This window comes from Geotrypetes seraphini, chromosome 8 (genome assembly GCF_902459505.1).
Source record: "Geotrypetes seraphini chromosome 8, aGeoSer1.1, whole genome shotgun sequence".
Lineage (NCBI taxonomy): Eukaryota > Metazoa > Chordata > Amphibia > Gymnophiona > Dermophiidae > Geotrypetes > Geotrypetes seraphini.
Window position 1 is genome coordinate 42,291,922 of NC_047091.1, and position 23,451 is coordinate 42,315,372.

General features: G+C 42.8%; 1 protein-coding gene across 1 annotated transcript in view; it reads left to right on the plus strand.

The window, feature by feature from the left end:
- LOC117365186 (serine/threonine-protein phosphatase 5) overlaps positions 1–23,451 on the plus strand; it is a 177,650-nt gene that overhangs the window by 34,027 nt on the left and 120,172 nt on the right. The window contains exon 2 of the mRNA XM_033955262.1: positions 19,692–19,933. Within this exon, the coding sequence (XP_033811153.1) occupies positions 19,692–19,933 (242 nt within the window). The remainder of the gene's footprint in view (positions 1–19,691; positions 19,934–23,451) is intronic.

Genomic DNA, 23,451 nt, shown 5'->3' on the forward strand with positions numbered 1-23,451 from the left:
TGCTCTTGGGTGGGGGAGGTGTTTTTTGCTTCTTCTTCGGGTCGTCATGGAGGCATAGCAGTGCTGGTCCGTAAGTCTTCGCCAATAGGTGTCCAGGTTCTTGATAAGTCGTCTGACGGTCGCTTCTTGCTTCTTCGCCTTACTTTGGGGGGTCGTTCTTATCTTTTCTTAGTGGTATATGGCCCTAATTCTGGTGAATCGGCCTTTTTACAGCGATTGCTTCAGCTTCGTTCTCGCTTTCCTGATGACCCGCTGCTTCTTTTGGGAGATTTTAACTTGGTAATGCATCCCGATCAGGATAAGTCTAGTTCTTCTGCCTCTTCTTTGGGTTCTAAGAGTCATCTCCTTTCTGATTTCTGTGACTCACTGTCGATTGTAGACCCGTGGCGTCTTCTACACCCTGAGGTTCGTGACTATACCCATCTCTCTCGTGCCCATGGTACTTGGTCCCGTCTCGATTATATTTTCTTGTCTTCCTCTCTGTTTCCTTCAGTTCACTCGGCGGAGCTTGGCCCTCTGTCTATCTCGGATCATGCCCCGATTTGGGTTGATGTTGTTTTGGATCCTACGTACCTCCGCGCACCGTCCTGGCGGTTTCCCTTTTATCTTGCTAAGGATGAGGAATTTCGTGCTTTTTTGCAGACTCAATGGGATGATTATTCGGCAAATAATGCTATCCACATGGATGATCCTATCTTGTTTTGGGAGGCTGGGAAGACGGTGATTCGAGGACATATCATTTCATTTCTATGTGCTCGTCATAAGCGTATTAATCAGGGGATCGTTACTCTGGAACGGGCTTTACGTCTGGCAAAGCGGTCCTTCTCTCTCCGCCCTTCTCCGGAGACTCGAGACTGCTATTTGTCTACTCAGGTGGCCCTGAACTCCCTTCTCCATTCTCGTTCCCAAAAATGTAAAGCCTTTTATCATCATCGTTTCCTTCGTTACGGTAACAAACCCGGCCGTCTTATGGCTCGTTTGGTTAATGCTACGACTGGCAGGAAGCCGATTTTATCTCTGCGTACCCAGGGCGGAGGTGTGGTGTCTCGGACTTCTGAGATCTCTGGGGTTTTATTTGATTTCTTTAGTCGGTTATATGAAGCTCCGGAAGACGCTTCTTTGGATATGATATCGGACTATCTTCACTCTTCTGGGTTGCCTCGTTTGTCAGCGGATGCGATTGCCTCTCTTAATAGTCCGTTTAGGGCGGTTGAATTGGAGTCTGCTATTAAATCGCTCCGCTCTGATCGGGCTCCGGGCCCGGATGGGTTCTCGGGTGATTTCTATCGGCTCCTTTCTCCGACACTTTATGGACCTTTATTGGCATATTTTGATGCAGCTACGGCCCGTGGTTCTTTTCCACGTTTTGCAAATGAGGCCCTTATTACTTTACTCTTAAAGCCTGGTAAGACTGCTGATGTGCCGGAATCATATCGTCCCATTTCATTGATCAATGTAGATCTAAAACTTTTTGCTCGTATGTTGGCTGATCGTCTTGCTCCTCATTTACCTCAGCTTATCCATGAGGATCAAGTAGGCTTTGTTCGGGGCCGACAGTCTGTGCATAATGTCCGCAAGGTACTTCTTGCTCTTGCCCAGTGTCAATCTTTCCGGATTCCGACCTTATTTGTTAGCTTGGATGCTTCTAAGGCGTTTGATAGTATTCACTGGTCCTTCTTATTTCGTACCTTGGAGTATGTGGGGCTCGGGGGATTCTTTCTAGACGCTGTGCGTTCCCTATATTCTAATCCCTTGGCATCATTGCTTGTTAATGGGACTCGTACTGACTCCTTCCCTATTCTTCGTGGCACCAGACAGGGCTGCCCTCTTTCCCCTCTTTTGTTTCTTCTTTCCTTGGAACCGTTGTTATGCACTATTCGGGGGTTTGCGGAGGTACGAGGTCTCTCGGTCGGTGACTTCGAACTTAAGACCCTGGCGTACGCAGACGATATGTTTCTTATTCTTACCCGACCTGAAGATTCACTCCCGGCGGCTCTGGATCTCATCTCTGAATTTGGGTTTTATTCAGGGCTGTCTCTTAACTTAGATAAATCCTTGGCCTTACCTTTTCCACTAGATTTACGTACTTCGTGGCGGGGTGCATTCCCTCTTCGGTGGGCAGATTCTTCTTTGCGGTACTTGGGGGTTACTATTCCACTCGACTTGTCTAGTTTGTACCGGTTGAATGTAGCCCCGTTGTTTCAGACGTTACAGAATAGGTTGCGCCTTTGGGAGTCTCTTCCTTTCTCGCTTTTGGGTCGAGTACACCTGTACAACATGCTACTGGTCCCCTGTTGGCTTTATGTTTTCCAGGTTCTTCCCCTTTATTTGACGTTTCGGGACGAGCGCCGCTTGGAACGCCTGGTCCAAAAATTTCTTTGGGCAGGGAAGAGGCCTCGCTTGCTCTATAAGCGGGCGGCTACTCCCTGGTATAGGGGTGGCTTGGGATTACTGAATCTCCGCTATTTGACAGTTGGTTGTGGAATGAGGCATATTAATGATCTTTTAAGGGGTACTTCGGCATTCACTAACTCAGTTTTGGAGCTTTCCTGCTTTTCTTCTACTCATTTCAGTGCATATCTTCATTCTGTCCCTTCTTCAGAACCTGAATCTCTTTCTATGAAAGTTTTACATCGACCCTTAAGGAAGGTTTGGCGTTGGGTCTGTAAATTTCACTCTCTTTCTCCTTCTGTCTCTCCCTTCCTTCCTATTCGTTTCAATGGTTCTTTCTTACCTGGGATTGATGGGCCGAGCTTTGCTCGGTGGGAAACAAGGGGCATTCATTATCTATTTCACTTGGTTAATGATGAAGGCGCCATTAAATCTTTTGCTCAGTTGCGAGCTGCATTTGATCTCCCTGCTACTGACTATTTTGCTTACATGCAAATCCATCATTATATCTCTTCCTTACCTTCTAGCTCCTTGAAGGCCGCTTGTCATGAGACTTTGTCCACGGCCTTTACCCTTGGTTCTCAACAATCGGTCCCTCTCAAGTTTCATCACCGCCACTTGAAGGATGAATGCCCTTTGTTTGACCATTCTAAGCTGCGAGATGCTTGGTCCGGTGATCTTGCTGTTGATTTGCCTTCTGATGTTCTTCTTCAGGCTGTCCGGCGACTGCCTGCTTTTCGTAAATACACTACCTTTTGGGAGCAACATTTTAAATTGATTTTTCGTTTATATATTTCTCCTAAAAGGGCTTATTTGGCTCACTTCCGTCCCCATGCAGCCTGTCTTCGATGTCAGGCTCCGGAAGCCAGCTTAGGCCACATGTTCTGGTCTTGTCCTCAGATACAACTGTTTTGGACTGCTGTATTTGCTTTTGTGGAGTCTATTTGGCATGTTACTGTTCGTAGTTCTCCTTTGCTTTTATTTGGGACTGTTCCTCACTACTTTCCACGTTTCAAGGGAGTTGCCGCTTTCCTCAAGTGGTCTATCCTGATTGCCTTGAAATGCATCCTGCTGCAATGGCTTGAAGCTGAGGCACCGGACTATTCCCTTTGGAGGAGCCGCATGATCGCTCTTTTGATGTGGGAGCGACGAGATGTGTCTGACTTGGCTTCTCGACATGGTCGTCTTTTCCAGACCACTTGGGAACCTTTCTGGAATACTTTGACCCCTCTGGCTCGTAGCCGGATACTTAATTGATGCTTTGTCTGTACTTCCCTTTTATGCTTTTTTGTATAGTTTGTAATTTCATTCTTTGTTAATTTGTGTTTCGAAGGAGGACCCAGGGGTGGGTATGGTGGGGAGGGGGGTTTGGGGGGGGGTGGTTCTTTTGGGGACTGTTTCAAAAAACAAAATTTTGAGCTGTTACTGTACTTTGTGTTACTATGTTGTGTTTTTGCTTGCTCAATAAAATATATTTGACCATAAATCTGAACTCTCATCACCGATTCGGATATTGACTTATTTCTAGATAAAATTGACCATCCTCGGTTGACTGACTCCTCCAAGGCAGCATTGGACATTGCAACAGCAATTTCCTCCTTGGCCAATAATAAAGCACCTGGACCCAATGGATTCACTAATGAATTCTTTAAGCGATTTCACGATCTCCTGGCCCCACATCTGCTTAACTACTACAACTTTCTACATCAAACTCCTGAAAAACAATTTAATTTTGCAGATGCCACCATAATAGTTTTTCCTAAACCAGACAGAGATCCTACTCTAGTTAAAAACTTCAGACCTATTTTCCTTCTGAATTTAGATTATAAGATTTTGGCCAAAATCCTCTCCCTGAGACTTAACAAAGTCATTTCTTCTCTTATACATAAAGATCAAATTGGCTTTATAAAGAATTGCTACATTGGAGATAATTTAAGACTTTTCCATCATATCAATGTACATGTTAAATCCATTTGGGATCCGGTGGTAGGCTTGGCCATTGACGCCGAAAAAGCTTTCAATCGAGTTGAGTGGCCATTCTTACTACTTCAGTGGTATAACTTCGGATCCTACTTTACCGACTGGATTAAAATGATATACTGGTAACCATCTTCCCGTATTCTGATCAATAACTCCCTTTCTAATAAATTCTCCTTACATAGAGGTACTCGGCAGGGGTGTCCCCTTTTGCCTTTATTATTTAATTTAGCGCTTGAGCCTCTATTGACTTCGATTCGTCAATGTACCGCTTTCAAAGGCATCACTTCCACTTCCAGACAAATCAAACTGGCTGCCTGTGCCGGCAACATACTCCTCTTTATTAGAGACCCTCTGAACTCTCTTCCTGCTCTTATTGACATAGTCACTGAATACTCTCTGCTCTCGGGTTATATGGTTAATTGGGAAAAATCTGAAATCTTTCCTTTAAATGATTACATAACCCTTTCATAATTGTCTCATTTTCCATTTAAATGGTCTTATGAGGCCATTAAATATCTGGGTATCTTAATTCACAAAGGCCCTTCCCGTGTCATGGATTTCAATGTGTCTAAAATAAAAAGATTGATAACACAGAAAACTTCTAAATGGTCTCCCCTCTACCTATTGTGGTGGGGTAGAATTGCCTCCATCAAAATGACCTTGGCACCTCAGATTACTTATATTTATCCATGCTTCCTGCTCAGTGTAACAAATTGCTATTTCAATGGATCAATAACAAACTTTCTGGATTTATTTGGAACAACAAAAAACCTTACATAGCTATTACAAAACTGATGGCTTCTAAAGCTTGTGGAGGTATGAACTCCATTTATACTATATTGCCTCTCTGGCCAAATATGGGGCTCATTGGTTCCAAAGGAAACTCATTTATGACCCTCCTCTGTGGCTCGAGATGGAACATTTCTTTTGTTCTCCATACCCTATTTTTGTTTTGAGCATGCTAAACATTCCTAAACAATTGAAAAAATACACCTTACTGAGTGCAACACGGCATGCTATAAGACGTCTGGATGCCGTGGCTGATATTTTCCATGTACAATCAATCTGATATGTCCATTTGGAATAACTCAAAGATTAAACATAATGGTAAAGCTTTCTCCTGGAAAAAGTGGCAAAAGGCTGGTATTTGAACAATAGATCAATTGATGACTTCAAAATTGACCATACCTTTTTCCTCACTATGTACTCAATATCCAGTTCTTCAACATTGTCACTCTCAATGGCTCCTTTTGATCTCCATAATTTCTAATATTTCAATACACTTTGATGACAAAACCTCGTTAAACACTGTTCAACGGAGCAATCTAGTCTTCTCTTGTGGTAAAGCTATTTCTACCTTCTAGCATATCCTGCGAGATCATCACTACACTTTCACCCCTCAATCCATGAAACACTGGGAAAATATGCTGTCTACACCGCTACAAGATATTGATTGGGAATTATTATGGCCAACGACCAATAGACCTTTGATGTCATCTAGAATCTTGCAATCCATGTTTTATGTTATGTGGCATACCATTTGGACTCCGTTCCGCTTTTGGAAAGCCAAACTCAAACCGGATCCCAAATGTTGGCATTGTCTCGAAGCTGATGGCACACTAGATCATATGCTTTTCCATTGTAAAAATGTCCATCCCTTCTGGTCCCGAATTTGGACCACCATCAAAGATGTCACATCCTGTCCCTGAGACTTAACTTTTGATGTGATTATTATCCGATCTCAACATCCGTGTTTTGCTCACTCTGATTGCCCTTCAAAACTGATAGATGCTATGATCGTAACGGCTATTATGCATATTCTTAAGAATTGGAAATCAGCCTCCTTATTGGACTATACCTTTTGGTGAAATTCATTATGCCTTTATAATAAGTATGAATCTTATGCTTTTGAAAAACAATGTATTTCTAGATTGTCTCTTCAATCCTTTCTTCGCCTTCTCCTTGGAAATTCCTGGATCGTTTTATGCAATCTAGTTAGTCGACCAGTCCTGTTGCTCGCTGCTTTTTTTCTTTCTGTACTCTTTAACTTTTTTTTATTTCCCCTTCTCACATTTTCTATTTAGCCTCCTTTCTATGACTTCCTTTGAAATTGTTTGATTACTAGGGGCTAACTACACAGTGGCATGTAGCTGTATTTTCACTGTTTTTGTGGTTCATACTTTTTGTAATTATACCCAAAATTCAAATAAAAATTTTGAACTAAAAAAAAAAAGAAGTTAAAATGTGTTTACCTTATACTAGATTTATTCTGCTAAAGGAAATATACTTGTGGCCAGTTATGTGGGCTAGATCGCTGAATGATTTTATTTTTCCTCTTTGTAATGTTTGTTGATGGTTGTAATTGGATATTCCCAAGTGTGTTATATAATTTGTAACAAATGAATAAAAAATAAAATAGCCTTTCTTAACCACAGCATTTGTTTGAGCATCTAAAGTCAAATTGTGATCTAGAAGAACACCCAAAATTTTAATTTCAGGGATAATAGGATGACTAATTTGACAGTGTTGACAGCTTTGAGTCAAAATATTTCCTTGGCCATTAAAGCAAAACCAATGAAACTTGGCAATCTTATACAACTTTTTACGATCTATTCAATGGAACTAATGTGGATTTTCATTTTTTTGAAACTAAAGGTACGCAAAAAGCCTCAAAATGGGCTTTGTCCCTTATTTTCTGGCACTGTTTGCTTTGAGTTGAAAAACAAAAGCAACTTTTCCAGGGAGTCTAAACATGCTCTAATAGAGTTAGTTTTAAAATGTTTTCAGAATATTCTTTTTTTGTAAATGCTGGTTAAAAATACCTAATTTTTGACATTTTTTTGAAAAAACACAAACTTTACATTGAAATTAAAAAGTAATGATATTAGCTTATAAATTGAAATTATATATTTGAAAACAAAGTCATGTCACAAAATAAACAGAATTTGACAGGGATAGCTTCGTTATTACAGTAGCTATAGAAGGCTAAACTCTAAACTTTTTGAGCATGATTTTTGGGGAAGGAGAGGGGAGAGGATTGGTTGGGGGTTCTTGAGGGAGGGGGGTCAGTGCAGGGGGGGGGAATTGCAGTGGCAGGGGGGAGTGGGCATCCCTCCTGCTGATTTTTTTTGATACTGGGGTCGTTCATCGCGGGGGGGACGACGACTGTCATGGAGGGGGGGGACTTATTTTCCTTTTTTTTTATGGGACAGATATTGTAGCATTAAAAAAAAAAAAAAAGAGAGAGAGAGAAAAAGCTCCAATAACTGAGTGACAGGAGGCTGCTTTGGGGCTTCCCCTGCCACTCAGCTGTTTGGGCTTCCCCAAACCGGCTTTGCGCAGGTGTTTGTCGCTTTCACAGTGACTGATCGGATGGAATTACAGTGAACCTCCATGCAAATTATTTGCATGCAAACTTGTTGGAACATCAATCGCTGTTCCAGAGTTGGCCAAGAACGATTCACACGATCTTAATGACCATGTTTTGTGCATCTAGCCTTCAGTCATAAGCCAGTAGCCTCCATTTCCTTCCAGGAAGGTTTAAGATTTAGGAACATATCTTAATAAGGGAACTACTGGTAATTTTCATTTGCTAGCAGTTGTTTTGCTAACCTCTTCAAAAACATAGTTGTTAAATCTAGTAAATAAAATATTTTTTCCCCTTGAGGAATGGTTTCAGATGATGTTAATCTGTTACTTGTCTAGTTCCTTGGGTATAGGAGAAGTGGTATAAGCTGACTTTCATGAAGTGATGACTCTCTATATGCTTCCACTTAAATTCTATTACTCCTTTCTCTTTGAATGTTCTGTACTCGTGTGTGCAAGCACACACCGTGCTGTATTTTCTCCCTTTATACATTAAGTCTGTACTTGCACTTATATGTTCAGACTTGCTGACTCTTCTATTGTTACAGACTGTCCTTTTGACATTTTTAGTATTGATATCCATTTTCCCAATTTACAATGACTGACTTGATACCAAGCATTTTGTTCCAGACATGCATTGGCATGCTGATGACTTTGAGGCTGATGAGGTGATGTTGGCAGAAAGAGTGCCAGGAACTTTCTCTCCATGAAACATGCTTTGGCATTTTTCAGACATAATTTTAAATCAGGTCTTGACATATCCCAGTTGTCAAGGCACCTTACAAATTTTGCCATGTCCCAGGGATTTTCCTGCACTGAGTATCTTATTCACTGAAGCTTAACAGCTATTTTCCTTGAGTCTGAACCCTTTTCCACTGCTTTGGAGCTGTTTCCTTCGCGATCCTTCCTTTGATGTCGGAGTAGGGTTGGGACCGCAGCAGAGGAAACAGCTCCGAAGCAGTGCAAAGATCGCTAGCATCACGATCTTATCTGCAGACTGTTCCTTAACAGTAAATGGTGTGGGGAGGCCAGGGGGGAAGCTGGCCACCAGTGGGAGGCCAGGGGGAACACGCAGGCCTTCCGAGGGGTGAGGGTGGTGGTGAGAGCAGTCCTTTTGGGGTGGAGGGTGGGACAGGCCTTCAGGGGGAACAGGCAGGCAGACCTTCCGAGGTGGGTTCCAGGCCTTTAAGGGAGGGGGGGGGATACAGGCCTTTAAGGGAGGGGGGATACAGGTATTTGAGGGGGGAGACAGGCCTTCAAGGGGGACAGGCAGGCCTTCAGGGGTGGGGTGTAGACCTTTAAGGGGGGGACAGACCTTTAAGGGGGAGGGGAGACAGATCTTCATGGATGGTGGCACAGACCTTCAGGGGAGGGGGGGCCCTGGTGTAGAAGTACACGGAGGGAGGGAAGGGGGGGTTCAAAGAGACATGCATATGCCGGACTTTGGGGGGGGAGGAAGAAATAATGGGTCTAAAAATAGAGGAGAGATGACACAAGGGATGGTGTGAAGGGGGCGATAGAGATACTGGATAGGAGGGTAGTTGGGAAGAGAAAGGGAGAGATGGTGGACCCTAGAGTGGTGGGAAAGGAGGGAGAGATGCTAGATGAAAGGGTAGTTGAGAAAAAGTGAATTTGTGGATGGAGACGAAAAAAAGGAAAGATGCCAGACCTCCAGGGGAGGGAAGGGAAACGGAAGGGGAGGACAGAGATGGCAGATGGATGGTTAGCACGGAGAAAGAAGAAAGTAGGAGACCCTGGCAAGCAAGTTATCAGAAGACAACCAGAGCCTGGGACCAACACGTTTTGAATATTGACCAGACAACAAAAGGTAGAAAAATTTTATTTTCTGATTTGTGATTACAATATGTTAGATTTGAAAAGTGTATCCTGCCAGAGCTGGTGTTAGACCGTAAACGTGAGCCAGGATTTAAGAGAGAGAGGAAAAGTTCTTTTTGTTTTTTGATTTTGTTTAGACCACAGTGCCAGTGTGGTTAGGAGAAGTCAAAGGGGGTGAAGAAGCTATAAAATGAACCCACCAGGATGTTTAAAAAAACACCCAATTGGGCAGGAAAATCGAATCGAAAAACCAATTCAATAGGCAGAATCGAATCTAAAAATTTTTTTTTCCTGAATCGGGCAGCACTAGTAGACATTAACAAATGATGCCAACCTTTATGACTGGGGGGAGTCATTGCAACAGTCACCCAGTGCAGGATCATTGGACACTGGCTCAACAGAAGTGGTAAATAAATTGCCTGGAACTCCAGAGCCATTCGTCTAGCACTTCTGGCACTGGAGAAGTCTCTGGAAGGCAAGGCAGTCAGTCTTCTTAGACAATGCGATAGCAGTGACCTATGTCAAGGAGGCACCAGGAGCACCTTGTTGTGCCTAGAAGCTCAGCTTCTCTTCTGGTGGACGGACATTCATCTGCAGGCTCTCTTGGCTGCACACTTAGTGGGAGTAGAAAACATGCAGGCTGACTTTCTCAGTCAGCAGATATTCGAGCTGGGGGAATGGTCTGTGTTCCCCAGCCAGTCGGGTTTTCAAGATATCCTTATTGAATATGCATGAAAGAGATTTGCATATAATGGAAGTGACAGGTATGCAAATCTCTCTCATGCATATTCATTAGGGATATCTTAAAAACGCGACTGGCTTGGGGGTCCCCAGGACAGGGTTGAGAACCACTGCACTAGAGAGAAAGATTAGGTTCTTACCTCGATAATGTTCTTTCGTGTAGATGTGTCTAGTGGCCCTGAAGCCCTGCTGTGTCTGTGGGCTTTGCCTCCTTTCTGCCTTTTCAGGAGAGTGAAGAAAAAAAAAAAGAAAGAACACTCCAGACAGTGTATATAGTCTGCTTCAAGTCGCTTCAGGTCTCTGCTAGATAGCGGAACATGTGAGTAGCTTTGAGCTCTATATAAACTTAGTGCTAGTTGCACACATTTTTGTATCTGTTTTTATAACAGCTGTTTGAACTTTACAATGTTTATTGGTAATGTTTGTTACAGGACAGAACAGAATTGTACTGTGGGGGGATTCCCTCTCGTTTTCCTCTTTCGAGTCATGCTTTTCATTACAGGGCTACTTTGATTGCTTTTGTATGAACTGAGTGGGCAGGAGCAGCCCCTGGGAAGGAGTTGGAGTTGCTTGCAGAAAACTGTCAATTATGTTTTCAACTTGCGGGTTCAGATGCAAGACCTTACGATTCAGGACCACTAGACACATCTACAAGAAAGAAGATTATTGAGTTAAGAACTTAATCTTTCTTTTGCTGGCTTTCAGTGTAGCCACTTTGAGGAAGAGGATGACTAGCTTAAACTGGTGAGAGGGAAATTACATTTGGTTATTTGGAAGAGGGGGAAAGTTGTTTGCTTGAGCCTGTTGACTGAAGTGTGATTGAATGGGTCACTAATTGGGAAGGTGAGGGATGGGAGGATGAAACTGGTGGGTATGAGGTTTGAAGTCTGAGGGAAGGAAGGCAGGTGGGAATTAGTGTGCATATGTGTGCTGTTGATAGAGGGAGTCCAACTGAGGGAAGGCAGAACAACAGTATATTAAGTATCTAATTTAATATTTCTTTCCCTCCATAGATTATTACTAGGGGAGTTCTTTGTAGAAATGTTAAACCTTCAGCATTGTTTATTTGTAGAAATGCATTTTGATAAAAAAATTTAATTGCAATTAATTGCACAATTAAAGGTATTTATTTTTCCAGTAAATTGTTCAAAACTACTCTAATTGCCAAACATTTTGAAAACTAATTCTTTTGAAATTTTGCTATTATCTTTTATTTATCATTTGTAAATCATTCCCTGTTTATTTAATTGCTGTAAACTGAGTTGAGCCTTCTTAGAATGATGACTCGGTATACAAAGTTAAGCTTTAGTTTAGTTTAATTTTTTAAGACTATAGGCAAATCAATTAACCCTTCATTACCTCTGATACAAAATAAGTACCTGTCTATAATTTGTAAATCACTTTCATTGTAACCGCAGAAAAACAGTATATCAAATTCCATTCCCCTTCCCTAAAGGACTGATAATCCTCTCTCTCTCTCTCCCTACCCACCCCCAAATCCATCATCTTTCCCTTCTCTTTTCATTTCCCCCTCTTTTCTGGGGTTTATTCTTTTCCTTTCTCTCTCCCCCTTCTCCATGAGCAGTGACACAAACTTGGTGGTAAGTAGCACCAAGCTCTTCTCATGGCTGCTGGAGCTTTAAGGTAGACTGGCACGGGTGGGGATGGGTAGTGAGTGAGTTATTAATTTGGAGCAGCCATGTTGGGTGGGGATGCCATATACCATCCTCGGTAGACATTGAATCATGGATGGGAGGGAAAAATATTCACATATTTCTAAGAGCATCTTAGCTTTGCTGTGTTCACGCTTAACCACAATAGTTTATGCATTCTTCTACATTCACTAATTTTTTTTCTAAAATAGATGACTGTGAAAGGAAGATCCAAGATGGCCGCGGTCGTGGTTTACTGAGCAACTGCCCGCAAGCCTTACGTACTAAATCTTTTCTTCCGGCGGTTTTTTGCCGTTGTTAATCGTAATTATGCCGAAGAGGAGAGGAAAGGGTGCCTTTGGAACCTCGCGGCGCTCTGGTGCAGTCTCCTCCGGCAATATTGAGGAGTTGCTGAGGCGGATGCAGGGTGCCACTGGAACGTCGGTGTTGCCATTGCCTGAGACGCTTCCGAGAGACAGATAGGAGGCGTCGTTTCGGGCTCATGAGATCTCGTTGAGTCCCGACGTGAGAGTCCCTCCTCCCAATCCTCGTGCCGCCAGTTCCCCGGGGGTGGAGAGGCAGTCGTAAGTCGGCATGCGGTCTCCCCCTGAGGTTGCTGGGGACGGCGAGATAAACAACAATTCAGGCTTCCAGAGTTTGCAGCAGAGCCTGAATGCTCACGAAGATGGTACAATGCTGGGGTCAGTCCCGACCCAGGAGGAACGGGGAGGAGAAGGACCTTTGGCTGGTGAGCCTAATTTTTCACTATCAGATTTGCAGATTTTTAATATTGTAAAGGCCCAAGAAGTCACATTGGAGGCTTTGTGGGATCTGACTGCCAATTTGGTTAGAACAGTGAACACTAATTACTTTCAGATAGAGGGGAAAATAAAATCTCAGGAGAAGGAAGTTCTTCAGATAAAACAAGACCTGGGTGAATCAAAACTAGACATTCAGAATATTAAAGATCAACTTAAGTCTTCCAAATTGCTTCAGGAGACATTAATTAAGGACAATGTCAATTTAAGAAGGAAGAAAGAGACATTTGAAAATTTCTCTAGGAACAATAATCTTAGATTGATTAATTTTCCCCGATGTTTAACAGTTACTCCAAGAGAAATGTTAAAACGTTATTTATTGGAGATATTGGAAGTACCGGAAGATTCATTGCCTCCTTTCACTGAGGTCTATTATTTACCGAATAAAAATCAGGATCACCAGGAAAGAAACCAAGGACCAATTGATGTATCTGCTTTACTTGAATTGTCCGATAAAGAAAACGTAATACCTGCAACATTGATTGTGACCTTGGCTATCACATTGGATAAAAATTGGCTTCTGAGATTATTCTTCAAAAATAAAGAGAAAAAGTTTCTTGACTTTAAGATACAAATGTTCCCAGATCTGGCAAAAGATACACAAAGGCGTAGAAAAAAGTTTCTATTATTAAAACCTGGAGTTTTGGCTCTTGGGGGAACTTTTTATCTCCGTCATCCCTGCAAATGTATAGTACAATATAATTCCCAGAAATATGTTTTCTTTGAGCCAAACCAGTTGACGACCTTTCTTTCTTTGTCCCCCCCTGGAGAAGGGAAAGAAATGAGGGCTTTAAGATATTAGACACCTGAATATCAGTTAACCACGTTCCACGTATCTTTAGTTAATATTTTCTTGTTATTCCGTTTATATTGCATCATGGATCTTATAGTGGACTTGAGAGATTATGCAATATTTTGTTCTTATATAAAATTAGTGAGATTTTTTTGCTTTCTTTTGCTGTAATCACTTTCTGTACAAGTGTATCTTGATTTATTTGAAATCTATAAATTAAAAAAAAAAATAAAATAAAATAGATCTTTCGCAATATCAGCTACACAGACTTCGACTTGTTCAAAATACTGCTATCTATCTACTATGCAAATCATTCTAAATTTGAACATCACTCCTCTTTTAAAAACTGAACATATTCTTCCAGAATACCATTTAAACTCAATATACTCTCTTCAAATACAGATGTCAGGACTCCTCTCATTCTTGGGGCTCTATTAACCCCTTATACTTTTCCAAAGGACTGTCCCATCATTCAGACAGGTATTTCTGGATATACAAAGAAACAGGCTTTTAATTGGGACATAAAGGTTTTGCAAGATTGTTCTGCCCTTATGTTGGGGCAATAATGGAAAATCTTGAATTATTTTACATTGGCTTTCCACGCTTCTCTAACAGATTTTTAATCTCTGATTTAAATGGATTTTTGAGCAGAACATTCCCCCTTTAATCCCTACTCATCTTTGCCTATGTAACTCTCTTTTCCTTTTTCCCTTATGTACCTTTGAGTCAAATTTGCCGATTTGTCCAATAATTGTTAATTTTAGTTGACCCCCCTTTTTTATTGTAAACCACATAGATTTTACTTCCTATATAATAAAACCCTAAGCGCGCATGCGCACTTAGGGTTTCGTGTTTCCTGCCGCTGTGGGGTGTGATCCGTGGCCGTGTTCCATTTTAGAACCCGGCGGCAGGGAACATTCTGGCCACTCCCCTCCTCCCGCCCTCACTCACCATTTGGAAGCCAGGCAAGCTCTCTCCCTGCCTGCGTCCTCGGCAGGTAACACACCTCCCACCCTCACTCGCTGCTGACGCTGATCCTCCTCTTCACAGCAGCCTGTCCCGCCCTCACTCGCCGCTGCCGCTGATCCTCCTCTTCAGAGCAGCCTGCGATGGTGGCCGGCTTTAAAGAACCTCGCAGGCCGCTCTCCAACCTCAGTAGTACGTCCCTCTGACGCATGGGATCGCGTCAGAGGGAACGTGCTACCGAGTTGGAGAGCGGCCTGCGAGGTTCGCTAAAGCCGGCCACCAGGATCGCAGGCTGCTTTGAAGAGGAGCAGGCCAGAAGGCGCCGGGATGGAGGTAGGGTAAGAAGCGGATCAATACCGGAGGAAAGGGAAAGGGGGCTGGGGGAGACAGAAGGGGGGAGGGGTGTGCTGGGGGAGACAGAAGGGGCCATGGAGAGATAGGGAGAGGGAAAGGGGGCTGCTTTGGGGGGTGGAGGTGTGTTGGGGACAGACAGCTTTGCTCTGGGGGGAAGACAGAAGGGGCCATGGAGAGACAGGGAGAGGGAAAGGGGGCTGCTTTGGGGGGTGGTGTGCTGGGGACAGACAGCTTTGCTCTGGGGGGGGGGAAGACAGAAGAGGGCCATAGAGAGACAGTTAAGGAGAGGGAAAGGGGGCTGCTTTGGGGGGGGGAGGTGTGTGCTGGGGGCAGACAGCTTTGCTCGGGGGGGGAGACGGAAGGACGCAGACAGCGGGCAAGGAGAGAGAGATAAAGAAAGACAGACAGACACATCTATTCTAGCACCCATTAATATAACGGGCTTAAAGACTAGTTTGTATATATTTGTTGTCTATCAAATAAACTAAACGTTGGATTGCACAGAGAACAAGGGTTGAGAGCAGAAGAGATGTTTGTTTTCAGAAAAGGCAATATAGCAAGTTTTTATTAAGCACAGGTCAAGGCAATATACAATACAATAAAAACATAAGAGTAAAATGAAAACTCCATCAGTACAATAGGAAAGATTTCATGCTGATAAGAAAATCACCACACCAAAAGCTTAAGAAATACACAAGACAACTGGCAGAGAACTTCCCTCATATCTACGATTTGAAAGCATGTACAAAAAATGGGTTTTTAATAGGGTTTTAAACAACTTCTTCAGTGATACCTGAAATGAAAACTAGGACCAACCCTAAAAAGATGTTCTGGTCAAGAGGCCAATTAAACCCAACAGACTTCTGGTCTCACTATAACCCACCTTCCAGCCCCAACCCAGAACCTAATTTCATACGTGATTGGAATAATTTCAGCATTCAGACTCTAAACGAAATTGCACCATTGAAACTTTGCAAAAAAACTCTCCGTCCCTCAGACAGCTGGTTCGATGCTGACCTTATAACTTTAAAACGAGAAGTACGTAAATTAGAAAGAACATGGCGCAAAACCGAGACAGTTTATGCCTGACTCAACTGGCGACTAAAAGTCAAAGAATATAAAAGAATCATCAAAGAAAAGCGCTCTAAACACTACCAAATAATTAATACTCCCTCACTGGACAGCAAAGAACTTTTCAAAATAGTCAACTCACTATTCGATATTGACCAATTCAAACGCTCCAACTCAGATCTCCCACTCTCTGCCACTATTTTACCAATAAAATTCACACTCTGAAATCGTCCCTCATAATCCCCAGTACAGACCTTACAATCAACCAACCGACCCTAGGACCTGATAGTTCAATAGCAGACATGACCTGGAACCACTTCGAAAGCCCAGACTGGAACCTATTCCTCAAGCTCTACTCCAAATATGCAAATTCAATCTGTCTACTAGATAGCTGTCCCCCCTCCATCATGAAATCTGCCCCTCCCTCATTCAAAATTGAACTCTTCAACTGGATATCCTTTTGCTTGTTCACCGGCCATTTCCCAAAAGAACTCGGCCACATCCTTGTATCCCCGATTATAAAAAAAACCCCCAAGGATTCTACCTCCTCGGCTTCCAATTACAGACCCATTGCCAACATACCGCTGCTCCAAAAAATTACGGAAGGCCTAATCAGCCACGAACTCATGAACCACCTTGAGAAGTTCAACATTCTCCATGATTCCCAGTCTGGCTTCCGCCCAAATCACAGCACAGAAACTGTCTTAGCCTCTCTGACTAATTACCTCCTCCACTTATTCTCTCTGGGAAAAAGTGCCTTGATACTCCAGTTCGACCTGAGCAGTGCCTTTGACCTGGTTGACCATGACATTCTACTCAGATGCCTTGACTTCATTGGCATCTCCGGTCAGGTCCTAAACTGGTTCACAGGATTTCTAAGAAACCGCTCTTACCAAGTACACTTCAATGGGACCTTCTCCCAACCCTGGCACAATCCCTGCGGAATTCCTCAGGGCTCCCCTCTTTCACCCTCTCTATTCAATGTCTACATGGCTTCACTAGGTCATATGCTATCCAACCTAAAACTAAAATCATATATCTACGCAGACGATATCACTATTATCATTCCCATTACCTCGCTTTCACAAGAGATTGAACAATTCACCTCATCCATCCTCACCAAGATAGAACAATGGGCCACTCAATTCAAATTAAAGCTGAACCCAGAAAAAACCAAAATTTTCCTGGCCAGTCCCAACAACAAGCTAACAAACACCTCCCTGAAACTTAACGGGTTAGACTACCCAATTAACCCCACAATCAAAATCCTTGGAGTCATCCTGGACTGCTGCCTTACTTTCGAAGCCCACACCAATGCTCAGATTAAAAAATGTTTTGGTACCCTCTGGAAACTCCGCACCATCAAACAGTACTTTGACTTCTTCTCCTTCCTATTACTGGTCCAATCACTAATCCTGAGCATCCTAGACTACTGTAATATCATCTACCTAGATTCATTAAAAAAAACCATCAAACGCTTAAGACTCGTTCAGAATGCAGCCGTTCGACTCATCTATAATCTCAAAAAATCTGACCATATAAGCCCCTTCTACAAAAAACTGCACTGGTTGCCTATGGAGGCGAGGATTATCTTCAGATTTGCTTGCCTCTGCTTCAAAACCCTAACAGGCTCGTCCCCAATCTACCTATCAGATCACTTTGTCCGTCCGGGCCCCACCCGCACACGTAACTCCCACTTGTTTGCCTTCCCGTCCCTAAAGTGCTGCATCTATAAAAGATTCCTCGACAGATCCCTGGCGTTCCAGGCATGCAAATGGAACAAATGTCTATCCACTCTCATCTCTAATTCTCCCTCCTACCAAACTTTCAGGAAGTCAATCAAAACTTATCTCTTTGACAAATATCTCTGACTCCCGCCCTCCTTGTACCTCTACTTTTAACTATGCCTTGTACCTCCCACCTTCCTGCACCTCCCACCTAACTGCACCCGACTTCCTAAGCCACACCGATTGACTTGTTTATAACCTCTCTATCTCCTTCTTGCCTGCTCCCGACTCGCTAAGTTATATTGATTGATTGACTTATTTGTAATTTTCGCTGTAGATGTACAGTCTCTTGTCATGTAAACCGCTCTGAACTATTCTGGTACTGCGGTATACAGTTAAAAATAGTTATTATTATTATTATTATTATAATTCCTTATGAAGAGGTGTAGGTAAAATGATCCACCACAGAGGAATGATACTTGTATGAATTTACTGAGCTTTTATCCTTCTATTTTGGCATTCCTTTCTTTTATTTTTCTTGTTTTATTTATTTGTAAGCCACTATGACTTAACAATCAGCGGGATATCAAGTATAGAATAATAATAAACATAAACAGTAAATACTTTAAACTAAATATTGTCACAGGGTCACCCCTGTTCCTAGTGAGGAAGCCTTGTCAGAGAAGGGAAATAGGGTTAAAACCCTCGCAAGTATTCCTAAACTGGTTAGGGAGAGTCCCAAAGCGCCCCTAGGAATATTTATAAGCCAAGCCTTCCAACACTGAAACCTCCTAAAGTCTTGCCTAAAGCGGGCAGATCTGGTTTAGCTTTTCCTAAGTCAGGTATAAAGAAACAAGTGGAAAGACTACATTTCCCAGCAGGCCTAGAGCCAGGGACAGGAAAGAGCAGGGCTGGAATACAAGCCACTTCCAATCAGTCCCAAATTGGTTTAGGCCAGGTGAGGAGCTCTGTGAGAGCAGGCTACTCCAACACACCTGCTTTCTGCAGTGAGAGAAAAGGGAGTAATTTTCTCAAAGCATGGAAGCCAGCTCCAGAAGCAGTGGGAGCACCAGCCTCAGAGTACACACCGACTCCCAACCCAGCAAGCCAGAGCCAGTTGCAAGTCACAGATTGCCAGCCTAAGGAATTAAGAAGACAGTCTACCTCCTGGCTACCAGACCAGGCAGATGTGGGTGATATAGAAGTCACAGAGAGTGGTGAAACAGTATTTGGGCAGGACATTGAGTTAGCTGATGAAGACTTGGCACATGATATGGAGATAGAGGAAACAGAGCAGCCCATTATTGAAAGTATGGAAACAAGCGGATCTTTTCCTGTTATGGCAGCTGGGAGAAAATGTGGAATGTGTTCTACCTTAAGACAAGGCTGGAAAATTTTTGTGTTTGAGGAAAGCTTTACATTAAGAACCAGTTTTTTGGGTTTTCTCTTTTGAAGTCAGTAAGCTGGGAACTGACTATTGTTTGTGTTCTAAATGCGGCCAGAATACCAGGTGATACCTGAAGGAGCCTATTGAAGGTTTTGTTTTGATTTTTTGTTCAATAAAGCATTCTTGAGAAATTGCACCTCTGACTCTAAACTGGTCGCTTTTCCTTTATTCCAATACCAAGCTACCATTAGAACCTCGCATAACCGCTCGGCTGAGGTTTATGTGCTCCTGGTAAGGCCACTTGCTGAGCCCAGCTTGGCCAAGCCCGGTCACAATATTCACAAATAGCTCACTTTAAGTTTGAATTGATGGCTGCCTGTGACTATCTGCTGTTCATTATAGTGATACTATAACAATTCTAAAGCCCCTTTAAATGCTAGCCTATAAATGGTAAAAGTGTTTTTTCTTGGGATAAAAAGTCTTTCACTTAAACATTCTTGACCCAGAAGTGCCCTTGCCAGTGCTAGATTACAACCATGTTACCCCTCCTTCCCAACAGTACCCTTGTCATTCTCATGTGTGATGAGTTGTCTTTTGTTTTCCTGGCAGGGAAGGACTATGAGAATGCAGTGAAATATTACAGTGATGCCATCAGTCTGAACCCTGGAAATGCCATTTATTATGGAAACCGCAGCTTGGCTTACTTACGCACTGAGTGCTATGGCTATGCCCTTGCCGATGCTACTAAGGCCATTGAGCTGGACAAGAAGTACATCAAAGGTTATTACCGGAGGGCTACATGTAACATGGCCCTAGGCAAATTCAAGGCTGCTCTTCGGGACTATGAGACGGTAAGTGTCCTGTTTAGTTCTTCTTTTATGATGTGGGTGGCTATGTGTGTAATGGGGTTTGTTTTGCCTATTAGCATGTAGACCTTCACAGGCCTGGTCAAGTTCTACCCATTTCTACTGTGATACCACACCTACTATCTCCTTGATCTGAGACTTTACCCCCTCATTTTCCTCCTCCTGAGTATGTCTTCAGAGTGTATCAGACTTTATCCACCATTGAAGGGCTCTGTTATCTGACCTCTTCATCTCTTTGTGGGTCTTGCACTTTCTACAGAACTGATAAATTTTTTTTAAATTTCCATCCCTTTTTTGGGGAGAAACATTTCTCTATGGACAAGCAGAATGAGTCTGCCAAACTTTATAACATCATCCAGTGGCACCATGGATGGGATAGCTCTCCTATAGCTCTGAAGGGCTTTTTTTTTTTTTTTTTAATCTTTATTCATTTTTCATCTTACAACAAATACATATATATAAAACTACTAAAAACTCATTTATTCCACGGACAGAACCTCCTAATCCCTTTCTTCCACTTCTCCCACCCCTTCCACCAATGATCTGACCTCTCCTCTTACTCCTTCTTATTGTTCATTCCCAACCTATTAACTCCAAGGACTTGTATATTCCTTTCATGCTTAACTTAACGACTTCATTGCTTGTAAATCTGATTAATTGATGTGAACCATCTAGAACTCCCTGGGTATGGCGGTATACAAAAATAAAGTAGTTATTATTATTAAATTTGGCTCTTTGTTCTCATTGACATACCGAATAAAATGAATTAGCCCTTCTGAGGATGTGTTAGCCTCCTCTGTAAGCTGGTATAGCCCTTTCCAGATCAATTTTTCTACCCTATCCAACAAATGGAATCTTGTTCCCCTCACACAATCTATCCTCAAAAATAAGAAATCAGCTGAACCAGCAAGAAAAAGGAAAAATGCTAAACAGTACTCCCTAGGAATAGAGCGAACATCACATTCTGCGACTCCACTAATCTAAGAGCACCTCCCTTAGATTATTCTGCTGCTTTTCTGTCTTACAGCAGTGAACCCTCTTGAGGGTGATAGCTCTAAAATTGCTGTTAAAATCCTGTGGGTCACTGTGGTGCTGGTTTTGGTCCGATTTGAAAATGTCAATCAATGTTGAAACAGTTTTGCATGCAAATGAGTTTCGTGGCGGTCTGCCATAATCCCATCTGATCAGTCATTGGAGAAAGTGACTGACATGCGTAGAGTCGGCAGGGGAAGCCCTGAAACAGCCTCCTGCCACTTAGATGTTCGGGGCAAGAAGAGTAATTTGGATTTTTTTGTTTTTTTAATGGCCAAAGATGTTGTGCACGAGTTACACACGGAATCTCTGTATAGTAGACTCCGGGCCGGTAACAAGGAGGATAGAGACTCTCCCAAACTCCTTCCTTGTTGTTCTACCTCCAGCAAATGGTCTGGCCCTTGAAAAGGAGGTATTTAGCAAGGTGCTGAGTTTTGCCTGCAGTTGTCTCTAACTTGCCACAGTCTCGGAAGTCTTCCACTTCACTGGCTTGTGTGGGTCTCGAAGGTTTTTGAGAGCTGGTGTGCTGAGTGCACTGTTGCCGTGGAAGGTGCAGATTCCTGAGGTCTTATGTTTTTTGCAGCATGTTCTAGAAAAGGGCTTGACTCAGGTTTCCTTTCCAGTTTTTGAGGCAGAATTACAGCTCTTTCCCTGTCAGCATATGGGGAGATGACCCAGTTTATTTTCTTTTAGTTGGCAGTACCATTTTGAAGCCTACCCTTGGAGGACTAAGGCCTGGGGCACTTGCATGCATGTGCTCTCCTGCTTTCTCTGTGTCTGTGTCTCTGTGTCTGTGTCTCTGTCTGTCTCTATCTGTCTCTGTCTGTGTCTGTCCTCTGTCTGTCTCTGTCTGTGTCTGTCCTCTGTCTGTCTCTGTCTGTGTCTGTCCTCTGTCTGTCTCTTGATTCACCAGATCACACTGATGTGGTATTCTTGCATGCATGTTCTCTCTCTCTCATATTTTGTGTTTGAGCAAGATCTAAATGTGGACGAGACATTCTTTGAAGGCTTCTTGATTCATCAGATCACACTGATGTGGTATTCTTGCATGCTGCCAAATTTCCAAGACCTTGAACATAGCCAGATGACCTGCCTCATTCAATACTACCTTTTTGTCAGTGTGTAAGTACATCAAAGAACATCCCTAATGGTTGTAAGATATCAACTAGACAGTTCATCGGTGCCCTTCCCTAGCAGCCGTACTTTAGCACCGCTTCAAGTCTTTGACATTCTTACTTATAAGTTTTTATCCTAAAATGCGACATCAACTCGGTTTTCAACTGTCTGTTTATCACAAAACTTTCTGCTTTGCAGCAGTGCTAGTACTAAGTTGTTATTCAAATAAATAAAACTGTTGTCAATAACAGTTTCAACCACATTACTATGAATAGCCAGCCACATTATGAGGATATTGTATGTATAAAACTGGTGAGACCTCATTTAGAATATTGTGTACAATTCTGGAGGCAGTACCTTCAAAAAGATATAAAAAGGATGGAGTCAGTCCAGAGGAAGGCTACTAAAATGGTGTGTGGTCTTCGTGATAAGGCATATGGGGACAGACTTAAAGATCTCAATCTGTATACTTTGGAGGAAAGGTGGGAGAGGGGAGATATGATAGTCATTTAAATTCCTACATAATATAAATGTGCATGAGTTGAATCTTTCATTTGAAAGGAAACTGCAATGAGAGGGCATAGGATGAAGTTAAGAGGTGATAGCTCCGGATTAATCTAAGGAAATACTTTTTTACGGAAAGGGTGGTAGATGCGTGGAACAGTCTTCTGGAAGAGGTGGTGGAAACGGAGACTGTGTCTGAATTCAAGAGGGCCTGGGATAGGCACGTGGGATCTCTCAGAGAGAGAAAGAGATAATGGTTACTGTGGATGAGCAGACTAGATGGGCCATTTGGCCTTTATCTGCCGTCATGTTTCTATGTTCTATGAATGTGACAATGTGCTCTCAAGTACAGCATAGTGCTCAAAGCCACATACCTGGTGGGAAAGAATAACTATCGCGCAGACAGACTAAACCCTCACGAGTGGTCTCTCAATATGGGCATAGCTTGAGATCTTCCGGTGTGGGGTGTTTCTCTGGTGGATCTCTTTGCCACTAATCTCAACAATAGTCTCTCAGGTCACATGGCAGACTAGCATCAGTTGCCTTTCTCCTGCATTAGATGAAGGGTCTGCTGTATGAACATCCTTCTATTCCTCTAATAAGAACATAAGAAAAACCTTACTAGGTCAGACCAATGGTCCATCAAGCCCAGTATCTCGTCTTCACGGAGGCCAATCTAAGTCACAAGTACCTGACAAAAACCCAAATAGTAGCAGCATTCCATCCCACTGATCCAGGGCAAGTAGTGGCTTCTCCCTTGTCTGTCTCCACAGCAGACTATGGACTTTTCCTCTAGGAACGTGTCCAAACCTTTTTAAAACCTGCTACATTAATCACTCTTACCACATCCT